We start from the raw sequence: 16916 nt of genomic DNA on the forward strand, positions 1-16916 counted from the left end.
GCTTTGAATACTTCGATTCAATTTTAATAGAATAGTGTATTTCTGATTTAAGCTGACATAGCAGTCAACTCCTATCCCTTTGGCAGGGATACATCAGCATAAATTGATACCTTTTTTTTTCCTAGCTTTTTTAGAAGATAGTGTCTACTGTGCTTCTTGCATATGAACTTATGGTTCTTCTATTTTGATAGAAAACACATCTATATCCTCTGTTTTAGCACTTCAAATTAATCAGGACCTTCATGAGTTTTCAGTAGAATTAGTCTTTTTTATTTGACAAACCTGAAGCTAAAAAAAAGAATTTGTTTCTTTGAATCTTTGCTTACTTCTTCCAGGTTTCTTCTTAGCCTTCTACACTCAGTAATTCACTCCAGGGGGAGAACAAGTGGAAGTGCATACATTACTTGTTTATTTTTCCTTCAGCGATGCAGTTAGGCAGTAACCACAGTGTTAGCAAGGAGTCAAATATTGGATGCTAATTCTATTAATGTACATTCAGGAATTTTAAATGCAAGGCAAATAATCATCTTCGTTTTAGAAGAACAGCTGCTTATTTGGAAAATATACTTTGAAAAATACTTCCATCTTTGCAATGACTCCTAAAAGCAATTAGATTTCTAAATTACAGTAGGGCAGGTATATACACTCAAACATATACATCTGTTTTAAATTTGTTAGTCCTATTCTAGTTGTTAACAGAGTAGGGTATGTATAAATGTCAGAATAACTATGTAAAAAAAAAAAAAAGACATCCTTTCTAATAGAAAATTGGTTTCTCTGAAGGCATTAGATAAATACTATGTTTGTATTAAATTTTAGGTTTCTTCCACTTAAAAAAATAGTTTTTTCTAGGCTCTAGTCCAGTGTGAGCAGCTGAAAAGTGAGATGGAACGGCAGAAGAATCGTCTTGAAAGGGAGTTAGCTGCCCAGCTAAATAAGAGGACTGATGAAAAAGAAGCACTCCGGGAGGAAATGAAGAAGGAAAGGGAGGAGTTGGCAGCAATGGTATGAGTTGGATTTTTTTCTATTTGTGTATTACAAGCATATTGTCCTCTTTAAACTTTCTGTTTGCCTGTCTTTCATGTTGTTTCAGTTTTGGATTTGAGAGCTCAGTAAATCACTTCCTCCATTGCTTTAAAGCAATGGTAGATAAGCGATACTTTGAGTCTGAATATCTGGGTTTTATGCTATGACACTAGATACATATTAAGTGGTTGATGTTATGCACTTTATTTTAGTTTGCACAGTAGTTTCTAATGTACTTTGTCAAAATAGGAAAGGGTTAATATGTGATGAAAGGTGTGTACCTATCTTCTTATAAAGATTATTATTTAGGTTTGCAAGTCAATCATTCAGAAGTTAGCACATGTCAAATTTAGGTTTCTTTGCTACTTTGAGCTTACATATACATAGATATTAATGCTACAATATTGTAATTGCATTATAATATGTTGTTTTTCAGAGTGATCATATGCTTAATTTGCCCACCTGCAGAAATGTGTTGGAATCTCTTTTCTTACTTTTACTGATATTTGTAAACTCTCTGATACAGAATCTGTCTCATCATTAATACTGTGACCATTGCAACAGAGCCTTGATAACCTTGTTTTAGACTTTTAGATGCTACTGTAATTTGAGTATAAAACAAGGGGCTTTTGCCCAATGGAATATAGAGAAGAAACCTCACACTAAAAACAGTAAGCCTGTGAGATGTGACAGAGGAGGCGTTTATAAGGTGACTGGAGAAAAAAATGGGAAGAAAAGTAGAGAGAAATGCTCCATGAATTAGTCATTTTCAAGTTTGTTTGATGTGCAACCTCTTCAACCATTTTCTTGTGAAGTTTTGGAAACAATACAGTGAATTTCTCTTCTGATTGTAGGCTTTTTCCATATTTTTGGGGCTCTTTTTAGAAATAAGCCATACAGTTTATAAAATCTGGAGAGCGCAAACTAAACAGGGTAAACTATTTATGTGTTTAAAGAAGAGGAGGCTCTTTAGTAGTGTTGTTGCTGGTGAAATGTCTGGAAAGCTACTAACATAAACAGGAAACCAAAGTGATATGGTTGTATTTCTGGTATTATGAGGTGGTAGAAAAATGTTCTGAAGCTGCTACAGGAAGTCAAAGACTTTAACACCAGTTCCAGGTATTGAAACAGAAATTAGGAGCTAAGTGATATTTAAGGAAGTAAACTGTTGTAAGTGATCAGCAGAAATCTGTTGCCAGGGGAACCGAAATTAAAAAATTAACTTTACATTGGAGACAATGAGACATTATTAAGCGATTCCTTGTTTGAGTCCATGCTATCAATTGGAAGTTATCCCTCTTACACATTTAGATGTTCAGTTATAGATTTGCTTTAGAGCAGGCTATGCGCTCCAAGATATAGCCTATTAGACAATTTCATACTTTATTTTTTTGGTAGAATAATTAGCTCCATGGCATCACTTTACTTTGTATTTCATCACCCACTGAGTTGTGTTTTACTGGAACTGATTTCCACTTTGAGTAGTTGTAGTCCTTTTTTCAAATCCTACGTACATTAAACAACTTACATTGGCACTGTGATGATGTCATGCTTGGTAATTAAAGATATGGGATGACTTTGTAGAAATCTATGATCTGTAGGCATGATTTATGCCTATGTATGATTAACTACTTTCATGCTTCGGGATTATAGGATGGTGGAAATCGTATACCATCAAGTCAACCTCCATATGAATATTTTATCGCTTACTTTATGAAGTGATTTGTTTGAAGGGGAGAATTGGCATAATACATAAATCAGGTGGATGTATGAGTAAAAAATAGTTATGAATATATAATCCTCTAGGTTTTGCTTTGAATTCCTGTAAGTTAACCTAGAACTGTCAGACGCTGTTATTTCCACTTATATTAGTAAGCTTTAGGGCTAAATAGCTGAAGGGTGACTGTCTCTGGTTTATTGTTAAATTTTTCTACCATTTAGCAAAGTTTGATCTGAATTACATTGGAATTTTTACCATACTGTTTCTATGTGGTTTTTGTATATCATGCTTTGATCTATAGTGCTGAAATGATTTCTGTACCTGAAAATTAAGACCTGTGGTTGCAATGACAGTTTTCTTTAGCTGGGGAAACATAATTTGGTTTAAATCAATCTACATAAGGATGGGTAAAAAGGTGCTAAATAGTACTAATGCAACTACTGCTTCTGAAACTTGGTCCACGCTAACAAGTCCTGGAGACTAGTCTCATTGATGAGAAGTTTCAAATAATCTAATATATGAGAAATTAATTCAAAATAACAAACCTACTGTTAAAATAATTTATCCATATTCTGTTACAATAAAATATATAGCAAAAATGTATATTCTTATTTATAAATATATATTAATTATGTATTACATATTTGTGCTATTTTTAATGCTATGTATTTTAGCTATAGACGGTTTCTGTGGTTGGTCAAATTGTGTCATTAGAGTGTTCTTGGGCTTTTTGCAGGTGACGGCCATGTCTGAGAAAGTGGCTGTGTTGGAGGCTCAGGTAGAGAGAATTGCAAGGGAAAAGAATTCTCTAGTTAACCAGTTAGAAGAATCACATCATCAGCTTGCATCTCATGAAATGGAGATGAATAAGGTAGGCACATTTATAAATGCATATTGAGCTTGGTTTTCCTTATCATTCTGTCCTGAAAGATGAGAATTTTCTTCTTTCTGCATTTTCTTCTGTATTGATAAAGAGCATGTGATGAATGTAAACATCATCTGAATATCCCAGAGGCACAGTTTTACAAGTAAAAAGATAACTTTTTCAGTCTGCCAAGTCACCTTGTGATTGAAAGGCTAACCCTTCTACCTTGCAGATTATGCAGATCACTGTTTACAACTGCAATCCAGTGTTCCATTAAAAATTGAATTTGGTGTGAATGACACAACATAGTATTCAACTCTGTCCTGTAATTTCTGCCTCTGTGACATGCAGTGTTAAAAGAAATGGAGCTCTATCAAAGCATTGTTTTTCAAGTACTTTCTGTAGAACTTGTATGTGGTGTAGTGCTTTATTCATTAATATCGTTGGTATGTCTTTTACAAAGAGATCTTTCAGTTAAGAACTATTGCTTAACATTTATCTATGTATGTGTATTACTTCTGGGTGCTTTATTTTGCATGTTTCTCGGTATATTAGAGCTTTAATGTGGGTCATAACATGAGAAAGAAAAACCAATTGTCATCCAGAATTTATCCTGGGAGATGACACACTGTTAAAGTGATTATTTTTATTAGCTTAGTTTCATCATTCACTTGTTATAGAAATAACTTCAACTTCATGAGGATGAAGGGTTGCTAAATTTCTATAGAATAGACAATCTGAGAATTCAAATTTGTTGCAGCCTCTTGAAATGTCTATATACCTTACCAATAATTCTAGGGCCAATCCTACCTCCCCAGTCGTTAATTGCAAGGTTTTGGGAAACAATTAATTCTTCAGGCCTCTAGAGACTTCTAGAGAGGTTTTCAACAGTTCCTGCCTTCCTCTCCTGCCACTGCTGGTGGAAATAGGTGAAAGTATTACAGAAAATTTACAGCAAAAAGTAATCCAAACTTATAAGAAAATTTAATTAAATTTCAGCTGAAAGACAAATGAGGGAGCATTTTAAGAATGTCTAAATGGTTTGATTTACCATTTCTGAAACGCACTTTTGATTTTTCAGACTAGGTTCACAGATAACTATCACCACTTACAGGGACGGGGAGCGGGGGAAAGAGGTAGTAGGTATAAATTCCAGACTGATCGACAAGAACAGCTTTATAGCCTCCCGATTTGAAGCAATCTCTTAGGAGAGTGACACTGTGGTTCCAGTCCCTGCTTCAGTTAATGTTACGCAATACAAAGTTGAATAGGTAGCCACCTTGCAGTAGTCTATGCTCTGTTTTTATTGCACTGTCCTGAGAGATTGAAAATCTGCATTTGTGCCCCTGTTCTGGGTTGAGAAGTCTCAAACATCCTGGAGGAACATCCTGACCATTGAGCTGTCAGGACTATGTGAATCACCCAGACCTTTTTCATTGACTGTGTGACTGGCATCTATGTCTGCTCGTGAATCTGACTTCTTGTTTCCAAACTCAGTTTGCTGTTATTAAGAACATCAAATAACAATGCTTTTCTTTTGAGTCTTATCTGAAATATTTTGTTTCTGCATGCATCAGAAGTCAGGGGAAAAAAGGTTTGGAGTGAGAATCTTTTTCCTTCTTTCTGCACTATGAGGAGACTGAAAAATCCATTATTAGGACAGCACCATCTGCTGATTCTTCTGCGTTATTCACTTTGTACGATGTAAGGGGGAGCTGAAGGGAAGGATGGCTGTATTTTTTTTAATTTTGTTTGGAGGAAGTGACATACTGCATTTTGTTACATCCATCATTTAAAGGAGGAGGTGGAAAGACAGACTTGGCAATCTATGAAGTTGCATCTTAGGATATTTTAGTTACATATGGTATTTCAGTATTAAAAAAAAAAAGATTTTGAACTTTGCCATTCTTCAGAGCATTTGCTACCTTGTGTTATTTGCAACAGGACTAAACTTACAAGTTGTCCTTTGAATTTATAAGTGATGCTGCTTCTTAAAGTTATGACAGTTGATTTTGTTTTCTCCTAAGGCGATTTGATTGCACTATGCATATTTACTTTTACTCTACCTTTTTTAAAAGGGTGGGGGGGAAATCAGTGAAGATGAGAAGATGGACGAGACTGAAAAATAGAAGTTAATTGGGGTTGTAGAATTTGTGTAAGGAGAATGTTGAGAAGCACAGAGGATTGTACCATCAAATTTAGGGTATGCACATTTAGGAAGCAAGTCTGGTGAAAGAATATAAGTGGGGCAAGGAAGCAGAGTAAGTTGGAAAGAAAGTTCTCTAAGAGTAGCCATGAGTAAACACATTTGTATTCTCATTAAGGAATGTTCATGTATTTATGTTTGGTTAATTAAATTGAAAAGAACAGGCAAAAATTGGAGGTGATTGTACAGGATAAAGACAAGAAGAGGACAGCTCGTCCCACCATCCTTCTCCATTACCAACAGATAAGATTGAATAGAATCATTTAGAAGTCTTAGATTGGGAAATAGGAACATAACATCCCTGTACAGCAGTAGTGAAAATTATGTGGGAGGGATTGGTGTGTTTTTTGTTTTTTTTTTTTCTTTCTCTCTCTTTCCCCTAACCCCTCCCCAGACCCTCTGAGGTTGAGCTGCCTTCCAGTGGAAAGGAATGGGGAGGTAGCATAGCGAACAGCCCAATGGCAGGGAATAATTGTTGTCTTTGTGGAAGTGCTTCTATATTTCTTTAAATATTGCTTTGATCTCTTTCTTCTGGTTCATGCATCTATTTGAATTAGGCATTGTTTTTTAAGAATTTATCTTCAGTTTGTAGTAAGTCTATAATGCTCTGATCTAACTTTGAAAATTATTGTATTAACATCTAAACATTTTCTTTCTTAACAGTGGAAAATTGGCAAGATAAGAAACTATGCCCTTATATAGGAGTGTGATAGATCCTTTACTTCTAGGTTTTGAAAGTGTTGACATAGACTTTCTTGGGATTTTAGAGAAAATGGGAAAAGAATATAAACCCAGCAACTGTAGTTTAACTGTATTTAGTAGCACATATATTTACAACATAAATATTTATACTTAGCAAAATCTTGATCCAAATATAATTGAATCTAGAAAGCACTGCATATTTCAAAGTTAATGACTATATAGAGAATTCAGATCCACCTTTTTATATAAAAACATTTACCATATGTAGTCTTAAAATATCTGAAAATTAAAATATGTTGCATTTAAATGACCTCTAGAGGGCACCAAAAGATCTAATTGCAAACCCTGGGCTATGGATTCTTCAAGCTACAGATCATGTTGTCTGTATAATCTAACAGGTGTGTGGAGAAATGCGCTATCAGTTGAATCAAACCAAAATGAAGAAGGATGAGGCAGAAAAGGAGCTCAGAGAGTACAGAACAAAAACTATAAGGGAGCTTGAAATTAAGGACCAGGTAAGAGATAACACTGCTCTAACTTTGCAGTTATTAGAAGACTAAGTAGGATTATTGCGGAAGCTGGAATGATTAATTTTTCTAATAGTGGTCATTTATTACTGTTAAATGGTTTCTAAATTAATGGCAACAAGCCAGATATTACTGTTAAATAAATACGTCTTGGATATCTTATTCTTGTTTTCAGCCCTAGTATGTTCAGTTTTACATAATAGTCATCCCATGCTTTCATACGAAATTATCATATGTGTTCTTACAACGTACTTAAATTGTATGTACTGTATACATATGTTTATACACTTTTTCTCACAAATAAATCCACACATAATTACGTATACATGCAGTCTGACAAAGCATTAAAGACTCTAAGTGTAACCTAATGATACCAAAAATGAAAATCATTTATCTTTCAGTTTCTTCAAAGATTCCAAATTAATGAATGCTGGGATTCATAGAAAAGTTTAGAAAAAAACAAAACAAAAAAAAATACCAAAACAAACAAAACAAACAAACAAACAAAAAAACCAACAGGGGAAAAAAAAAAACAAAAAAAAAAACAAAAAAAAAAACAAACCCGAAAAATAACCTTCTGGAGAAAATAACTGTATAAAAATTCCACTAGGCATTAATTGTTGATTATCTGAAACCATGTTTTATAATAGTACAAAAACCAGTATATACCTTACAGGTAGTCTGTGACAAAACATCCCATGCACTAAGAAAGATTATTAGAGTAATCTGCAACATACTTGGCAAACAGCTTGAACAGGTGTAATCTGCATCTTTTGAAGTGCCCTTTTTGTTGAGATTCTATCCGTTTTTCTCTAGGTATTCAAACTTCTAGTTATTCCTTCATAAGTTATGATTTGCACATGAGAGTGGATGTCTTCTGAATACACAGATGCACAAGATGCACATGAGGATTTTTTTTTTTGTATATGTATTTTGTTATTAGAGCATCTTATCCAACAGGTTTTGAATCATTCTTTTTCTTGTAAATAAATGAACGAATTGGTCCCTGTGTATGTAGGGAAAAATGCAGTATTTCTAAAACTACATTTTTATTTACTAGTTTCCCCAAATCTTCACATAGGACAGCAAGTTTATTAACTTAATAAAGTACAAGCTTAGGCTGGAAGCAATAATAATTCAAATGACAATCAAAAGATATGTAAAATCCAAAAGAGAAGCTTATTAGATAAAATAACTCTTCAGTATGTATAGAAAATCATACAGCACAGAAAAATGGGGGCCTTAATGCATTTTGTTTTCAGGGTTGGCTTTTTTTTTTTTTTTTTTTTTTAACTCCTGCATCCTTTAGGCCTAAGGACACTTTGAAAAACAAAAAACAGGCTTGTCGTCTGTGTCTTGACAGATATCACAGATAAGAGAGTTGGCATAATCTTGGCATACAAATAAAACAGGATGTGTTTAATAAGATATTTGAAGAAGTATCTTGGTTTTTGAATCCTGTTCTCCAACTTGCTTCAGGATTGCCTTTTGAACAAATTGTAAAATTTAACAAAATATTTTAACCTCATGTATTGACATACTGGTATTTTATTCAGTGTGGGAATGAATACACCAAAATGTGATGATTTATAATTTGATATAATTAAAGAGAAGTGATGGGAGGGGGGAGTTCTTATTAGCAAAGATTATTAGAGTAATTTAGTAATTACCTAAAGTAATTATATTGTTCAGATATGATTGTTGGTTCCTCAAAAAACCCAAAATATTTTGAAATTCTCAGGCTCAGATTCTAGCAGCTGTTTTATAGCTGTGGCTCTGGTAACCAAGAAAGTTTTATATAGGTCCTAATATTATTTAATATGTTAAAAGGTAAGCAAAAAGAGTGTGTGTATGTTTTGGTGTTTGTTTTTTTTTTGGTTTGGTTTTGTTTTGGTATGTTTTTTTTTAAATCAAATTCTACAAATGTTAATAAGTCATTGCAAATCATTTAATTTAAATGAAATGAAAACAGCTCAATCGTATCTAGCTTTGCATTTAAAGAAAAACCTAAACTGTTTCATCTTATGTGGCACTGAATAGCAAATAGTAATTGTTCTTTGGTCTCTCAGCCATGACCTGACCTTCTGGCTAAGAGACAGAGTTGATAACTTCCTTGGCTACCATCTGTTCATAATAAATACATATTTATTTTTTACAAAATAGAGAGACAATAATGTATGAGTATTTTCATGTTATTGTATATTCAGTGGTGCATTTTTCTGTTTTAAAAGCAATGAATCATGTTTCACATTGTCTTTTGATATATTGAAAGTGGGTTTACTGTTTCTTGAGGTATGATTGTATTTTTCTTTGTGCTGTGGATAAATTGTAGTTTTGAAGCTGTATTTTAGTTTATATATAATGACTTTTAAAAAGGGATTAAAGTTAGTTAGGTGTGTCAGAATAGGCAGAAATCCCCATATGTACAATTTAGGGTCATCCAATACATACATGTCGGAAAATACAGTAATGTATTTATCACACACTTATATTTATAAAGTTCTTCAAAACTGAATTTCTATCATTTAGGAAAATTAAAGGGAGTATATGTATCTTTCATGTCATTCTCTTTTATTCTAGTATCTCTTTTCCTATCTTTATTACTCAGTTAGGACAAAGACTACCTCTTATTAATATTTGATGTGAATCGTTCTTAAAATAAAAATGAAGAAACAATGAGCAATGTTAGCACTTAAATTGAATAAGTGTTTTGTAATATCAGCCATCATGATCCTGATTAACATTAGGATTATGGGGGGGGGGGTGGGGGGAGGGAAGACATATCCCACACAGTTTCTCTACACAAAAACTGCATCTGTTCATCTGGCCCAGTATGTTGTAAAGTAGCATAACCTACTGCCCTCTCTTTTTCTGTCTCATCCCTCCCATTGTGGCTGTAGCTGTGCTGAAATAACTGTGCCTTACTTAATACTTTTCCTTCTTAGGAACAAGCTTTATAAGTTATATGAGTATAATGCCTTCATGGCAGTAAACTGTGTCCACACTAGGGGTTGTACTAGCACAGCTATATCTGAGAAAAGTCACGCCCTAACCTAAATAGCTGTTATCAGAACAAAAATTGTATGGCATATTTGACACAGCAGGACTTCACTTTTATAATACTTTTTCTGTGAATTTGGAAGTACTGTGTGGCATAATTTGTGGATTTCTAATAGAAATCATACGTCTGATATACTACCAAATAATTTCCTCAGATTAGCATCGCTTGCTCTTTTCTGCTCTGCATTATAAAAATAAAAATGAAGTACGCTGTTAATCATTTGCTTTCTGTTTGTCTGTAAATCATTTTTATTTGGTTTATGTAAATCTTGCAAGCTTCAGCATATAGAAGTGAAAACAGTTTTTTAGTATTGGTTTATGCAGTCCCAGCCAATTTGGGTGTCATCTTTATTAGACAGTTCTTACCAGTAGCATTGCACCACTGTGAGTTGTGGTCTCCTTGTAATAAAGCAACAGGAGGATATGTTCAATCCAACTTCAGAAACTAACTGAAGCTGTTAAATTTTATTTTACTGTGTTTTGAGGAATCAGATGAATACTTTGTATAGAAATAAATCCAAGCCAGTAATCTTAACCCGTAAAAACTATTCTTTTGATACTGTCTTTAAAATTGGACAGATGTAGTTTGAAGTGGGGGATTACAGAATTCTGTTGCCTACCTTGTAGGTAACATAATGAAAAGCTCCAAAAACATTACACCAAAACCCACAGATTTTTAATAGTTGCCTCTATGGTAGTTCATGAGCCCAAATAAAAAGAAATTAGAGAGTCACTGATATCCACAACCTATACAAATGGAAAGAGCTACACATCAAAGCATTTTTGTGTAGTATGACAGAACCTAAATGATGTCTCTGTACACTGTAGACTGACAATTTTGCAGACAAATAAAAATCTGGCAAAATTGCAGTCCAAAAACATTTTGCCAAAAGGTATTTTGGGAATGTTTATCTCATTTGTCATAAATCCATGATTTATAGTAACCTAATTTAGACATTATAAGTGGAGAGATTACTGACTCTGTCTTCATCAGAAATAATGCAGGCCAAGCATTTGGGTATATGTCCTGGAAATGCCGCAGTGTGTCCAATGCAAGACCAATAAAGCCTTCTGAAGACACTGCATCACTGAAACATCTTCTTATGAATTAGTGTCAGGCTTCCATAAGTCAGGCTTTAAAATGCAGGATTTTTCACAAGCTTGGACATTCAATATATAACCAGATGTTTTGAAACTTGTAAGTTTTAATAACGCTGGTGAAGATGCTTTAGGATTATGTGTTATGTGTGTTCTCGCAGCAGTCCTATACCTAAGGTTTTGTGTTCTCATTAGTTAAAAAGATGCCCTGAAAGTTCTCTTTTGAAAAGAAATTCTGTTAAATCAGAAAATATACTTGAATACTATTTGGCAGGGAGGAAAAACCCGAAACCTAGCAGACAGCTTGAAACTATTAGCATCAAAATTTCTTACCTGGTCTGACCTTGAGTATAATGGCCTTAAAAGTAACAACCAAATTGCTTTTGGACAAGAAAGCATTAAGAAAATGTGATAACCTTTGCTGTAAGTGAACTCTTCTTCATGTATCATTTTCAGTTTGGGGCATTCAATGCACTAATTTGAAAATGGGTAAATAAGGAGGGAGTGTAATGACAGTATCTGATGCCTTGCTTTGATACAAATTTTCTGACTTATTCAGGAGGAACATCATTCTTTTTAATAACTGAATTTACAAGCTCATCTCAAGATTTTTGAGGAAAATCATTGGTCTACAACCCTGCAATATGTAACAAAAGAAATGTTTAATTAAAATTATGATATGGCTGCTGCTGCTCTGCTATAGCATTGATTTCCTCTGTCAGCCACCCATTCCTTAAAGATCAGTGGTATAAGCAGCCTCCATTAAGTTGTTATGTTTCCATAAGAAAATCCCTGTTACTGGGATTGCCAGTAGTAGAATTTTCTGTACTGGCTGGTCTGCATTTTCAGTGCTGTTCTGTTTCCCATAAACAACTGGCCTGCTAGGAGGAATGACCCACTTGGCAATTAGGATTTTATTGTTCCTAGGTGTAGTTGGACCATGTAACCTTGTTCCGTGTTCTGTCGCCCAGTGCGATGTCACCCTGTTAGTATATGGAAAGGGAAAATAATTTATGTGCATTAAACATTATTCAAAGTAGGAAAAGCATAGCTCTTGATACAGTGTGTATATGTGTTATGTTTAAAGTAATGCTTGTTTTATGTTGTTTTTTTCTTCTTCTTAGACTAGAAAAATGGTTGCTTTATCAATAGTCATTGTGCCAACAATCAGAAGAAAAAGAGTGTAAAAGTCCCTGACTATCACTTGTCGGTTGTTACTGCATAGGTTTTCTTTCCAGCTATTCCTTAATGCTCTCCAGGAAAAAAGAGCCAATCCCACATCAGTAATCTCAAATACATGTTTGAAAGGAGAAAAGGAGTAAGTTTTGTTCTCTCCTGTTTTTCAATAATGAAGTAGGCGTAATCTTCCCCTTCCTTTCTCCTATATGCAACTCTCCTTTTCTGAAATTCCTTTATCAGCAAGAAAACAGTCTATTTTGCACCACCCCATTCCCCCCTGTCCCCGTTTCTCCCCTGCCCAGTGCAATCCATTAAAAAAATAATATATATATATATATCTGTGTGTATATATTTATATATTGTTCCACTGTGGAACAAAATCACTTTCTTATCTCTGCTGGTTGCTGCTGAGCTAATCTCCAGTACAGCAATATTGTCTGTTAAAATGTGACTGTAGTGATCTCTATGGGTTTGGAAGTTTTGTTCCTGAAATAGTATTGCAGTTTTTCGCAAATTGAAAGCAAGTATTTTCAGAGAAATAATGAGGTAAAATACTTGTATAATATGTTTCAGCCATTCCCTTCTGTTTTCCAGGGTATTTGTCCACAGTATGTGGAGGCCATGTTGCTCTTTGAGAGTTTGCACAAGGACAAGCACCTAAGATTATTGCTCAATTTAAAAATTGTGTGTGTGTGTGTGTATTCATAAATATATACTTAGCAACATGAATTTTTTCTTGCTGCAGCTATCAATTAAAAGTAGGAAGTTAGCTTCAACGGGGTTTAAAGACATGTGCATTTAAGAGCACCCCTCCTCCTTGCTCTTCTCAGGAAGTTCTTCCAGCACCCCTGCTCTTCCTAGCAAACTGCAGTGTCCTGTCTCTGTTAATTCTCAATCTTTTTCAAAGCAGAAGGTTTTTATCTGCTGACCTTTGCTTAGGTAATGGCTCTCCTCTTGAGGCTCTGCCTTTTAGTGGAGCACATGGGATGCCACCGTACTGCCAGGTGCTGTTACATTTCTTTGCAGCACAAGTGACAAAGTGGTCTCAAAACTACTTCTCTTTGTGGAATTCAAGAGTCCTACCAGACTGGGTTAGAATCATAGCTGTCCAACAAGATACAGCCTGCATTGCTTAACTGGGTTATGTCTTTGTTTGGCCCTCTGGTCTTTGGAGTTCAGTTGGTTAGTGAGCCAGCCGTAGGGAAAACCTTTCAAAGGAACCGTGTGTGTTTATTGGAGTTACTTCTCTTCTTCTGTTTCTGCTCATGTTAGTTGTCTTTCATGTCATGAAAGGTTTCCAGATTTCTGTTTTGTGCTAAATGATTTATAGAATTTGCAGTAGTCTTATGTTTTTGTGAATTGACCTCTTCAAAAGAGGTGGTCTTTGTGGACTCTTAAGCCTTGTGTACATTGTATTTCTTACTACTTATTTGTATATTCTCACAGCTTTATAATAAATCTACTTCCAGAAAGAAGGTTTCCCCTTTAAAACCAAATTTAGTTTTCATAACTGCTTTGTATCCTCATTCAGATTTGAATGGGAAGCAGCAGTAATTCATACAGAGTGCAAAAGGGAGACAAACATTGTTGGGATGAGGCAGGGGTTAACCTCGTGATGGCCCTAACTCTCTTTAGAAAGTTGGATAGTTCTTGAGGTGCAATATGCTATGTCAGATGGCCATGCCTGGGAGGTCTGAGGTTTAGAGACCACTCAGAACCTCGAGTTGCTTGATTGATACCAGGATTGGGATGGAAATGACTGCAAGTGACCCCTGCTGCATATGGACTGATAACCATCTTTCCTCCAAGTAAAATACCTCAAAATCTTCCTTCAAAACCAGTCTTGTTTCTTTGGGTTGTTTAAATTAAAAAAACAATAAATAATAAAAGAAAATTAGTGTTATAGTAGGCTATGATTGTTCTGTCCCTGATTAATTAGTATAGTAAAGAAGGCAACATGAATTGAGATCAGTATTAAACAGTGAAAAAATCTCCTGTCACTGTTCTATAAAATATTTAAGTGTATGTGAATGGCCATATTGATGACACCTCGTAGACCTTAATTACAGCCTCAGTCCTGTGCACTATCACTGATCTTGTTGCTTTGAAGGGATGCTTTAGTAAGTGGAACTAAGCATGTGAGCATCAGTGCCTGTAAATTTTTACTGTGTATTAATTTGAAGTGTATGTGTGTTTATAGATGTTGTTTGCCTTTTGGAGATGTACCTGCAAATACCAACCACCATAGTCATTATATTTCACTTTTTATAACTTACATATTTGTTCTTCTATTTTTCGTTCTATTTTATGCCTATTTAATCTTTTAATAATGGTGGAGAATGAAATATGAAACAAAAAGAAAATACTGTAAATTCACAAAAATATTTTCCCCTCCAGAATTATTTTACTTCAGAGTTTATTTTTCAGGTTATATTGTGTATTTTCTTACCTGAGGTGTGAGCATACTGGTACAACAGTGAATGTCATAAATCACTTAGGGATTAATTTGTTTTTAGTATATTTTTGATTTTCTTAAAAGTCTTCTAAAGTTGTTTTTGCATTTACTTCAGAGTACAAGTTCTTTGATCACTGCTTAATCATTCTCATTTGTTTTTTTTTTTTTTTTAAATAATTTGTCTTTTCTGTCAGTTTGCTGCTATTTAAAATTCTATGAAAAACATCTGCTAGTTTGGAGTTTAAAGTTGCATTTTTCTGCATACAATAGAATCAGCATCAGTATTAAAAGAATGAAACAATTATTTTAATCTTTAATTTGGCTCATTTTGAATGAGGTTATTATTGCATTTTATCAGATTTTGTAGAGATAAAGAGATGTCTAGTTAATTAAACAGCAGATTTTTACAACATACACAAGTATTGTTAGGGGAAGATAATTTCAGATAATTTTTGAAGAGGGTATTTGAAGGTTTGAGTGCTTGAGAAATCATCTTTAATGTTTTCCAGTTAGTTGCATTTATGTCACTGAATGAGCATCTCCAGTGTGTTCACCTAAAAATCCATTGTGAAAATCAGAAGATAATTTTTAAACTCATCATAAATTAATGAATGAGAAGTGAAGCACTTTAAATGCTTCGAGGAAAAAATATGGAAGGGTCCTATATGCTTCAAAGTGGAAAACTTAAAATATAAAAGGTGGTTGGTGGTAATACTGAAAAAAGAATAATTGATACAGAAGTAACATTTTACTGCAGTGATATTTCACCAATGCTTTAATTTTTGTTTAGTAAAACTTCTTTCTTATAACTGAATTGAATATGCATGCAAGATAATGTTAATGTGTTTCAGCTTACTAATAATGATGTTTCCTTTACTGAGGTTTAGCCTGCCATCTTTCCATGGCAAAGTGCCTGTTGATATTCCTGGGAGTTTAGGCAACTGCAGTGCAAGACAGATTAAATAGTACTTTTAAAATTATGTGCAGAAGTAGTAAGAATATTAAAGTTGTGGAGTTAAGCACCAGAAGTTGCCTGTTCCAACCTTAATGTAGTCTTGTTGTACGTATACATTATGATAATTCTGTTCCTTGTTATACTGAAAATCTGTTTCAGATTTTCTTAAATGCAAGATTGTCATCTGTCTTTTTGCAGTTCTGTGCTCCATCTCTTGTCTCTCACATACATTGAAAAGTTAAGTACCTTGAAGAAATACTCTCTGATCATGTTGTAAAAAGCTGTATCACAAGTGATAGGCACTGAGGGATCAAATTAACGCTGCATGAGAAGCAGAGTTGTCAGCAAAATACTTTAGTTGGTGGTTTGTTTCTGTTTCTCTCCCTACAATTACACTGGGGCCCAGATAGCAGCTGTAGAACTGCTTGCAGCTTCCCAGTACAAAAAATGGGAAAACTAACAGGAAAACTAGTTTGAGTCTGAGTTGTTTTGGAAAAATGCTGCCTGATAAGGTTCCTAGCAGGAAGATTGAAGAAGATTAATTGGTTCTGTCATTTCTATGTATTTTAAATTCTAATTATATTGTGATGACCTAGTGATGGACTGAACTTGACATATTTCAGGATAGAGTGTATTTGTGAGACTGTTATTGTTTGCAGGAGAGAGAAGAGGGTTGACTTTTATTGTATGAACGAGTCTCAAGTTCTGAGGCTTCATATGTTTCAAACTATTATTTGAGTTTTTAAACCAAAGTAACATGCAGCATTCAGCATATAGGCTGTCTGTTTTCAGAGTGACGATGCATGACCCCTACTAAATTATTTTCAATGAATGTTTTATGGTGTTTCAAAACGAATACTTTAGTTGATATCCCTAAATACACCTAGATTAGATGCTTCTGTTTTCTGAGTTGCTGTTAACATGTTCTCTTGGGCAATATTTTTCCGCCATCCCTTTCTCATGAGTTTCTCTGCTGTTTCTGCCATGGTCATTGCCAGAATTCTTGTGTAAAATGCCTACTCTTCATATAGCTCATGCTGTGAATACTTCTAAGTATTGGTAATTTAAGATAGATTTTTATATATATATATATATATATATATATTTGTACACACCTACACAC

At 34.3% G+C, this 16916-nt stretch overlaps 1 protein-coding gene across 4 annotated transcripts in view; it reads left to right on the forward strand.

The window, feature by feature from the left end:
• The window catches only part of SDCCAG8 (SHH signaling and ciliogenesis regulator SDCCAG8), a 118138-nt gene that overhangs the window by 28007 nt on the left and 73215 nt on the right, over positions 1-16916 (forward strand). For all 4 annotated transcript variants that reach the window (XM_042795603.1, XM_042795604.1, XM_042795602.1 and 1 more), the window contains 3 exons: positions 853-1005; positions 3483-3617; positions 6918-7034. In XM_042795603.1, coding sequence (XP_042651537.1) covers positions 853-1005; positions 3483-3617; positions 6918-7034 — 405 coding nt within the window. The remainder of the gene's footprint in view (positions 1-852; positions 1006-3482; positions 3618-6917; positions 7035-16916) is intronic.

Source organism: Tyto alba, unplaced genomic scaffold (genome assembly GCF_018691265.1).
Source record: "Tyto alba isolate M040663 unplaced genomic scaffold, T.alba_DEE_v4.0 Super-Scaffold_22, whole genome shotgun sequence".
Classification (NCBI taxonomy): Eukaryota; Metazoa; Chordata; class Aves; order Strigiformes; family Tytonidae; genus Tyto; species Tyto alba.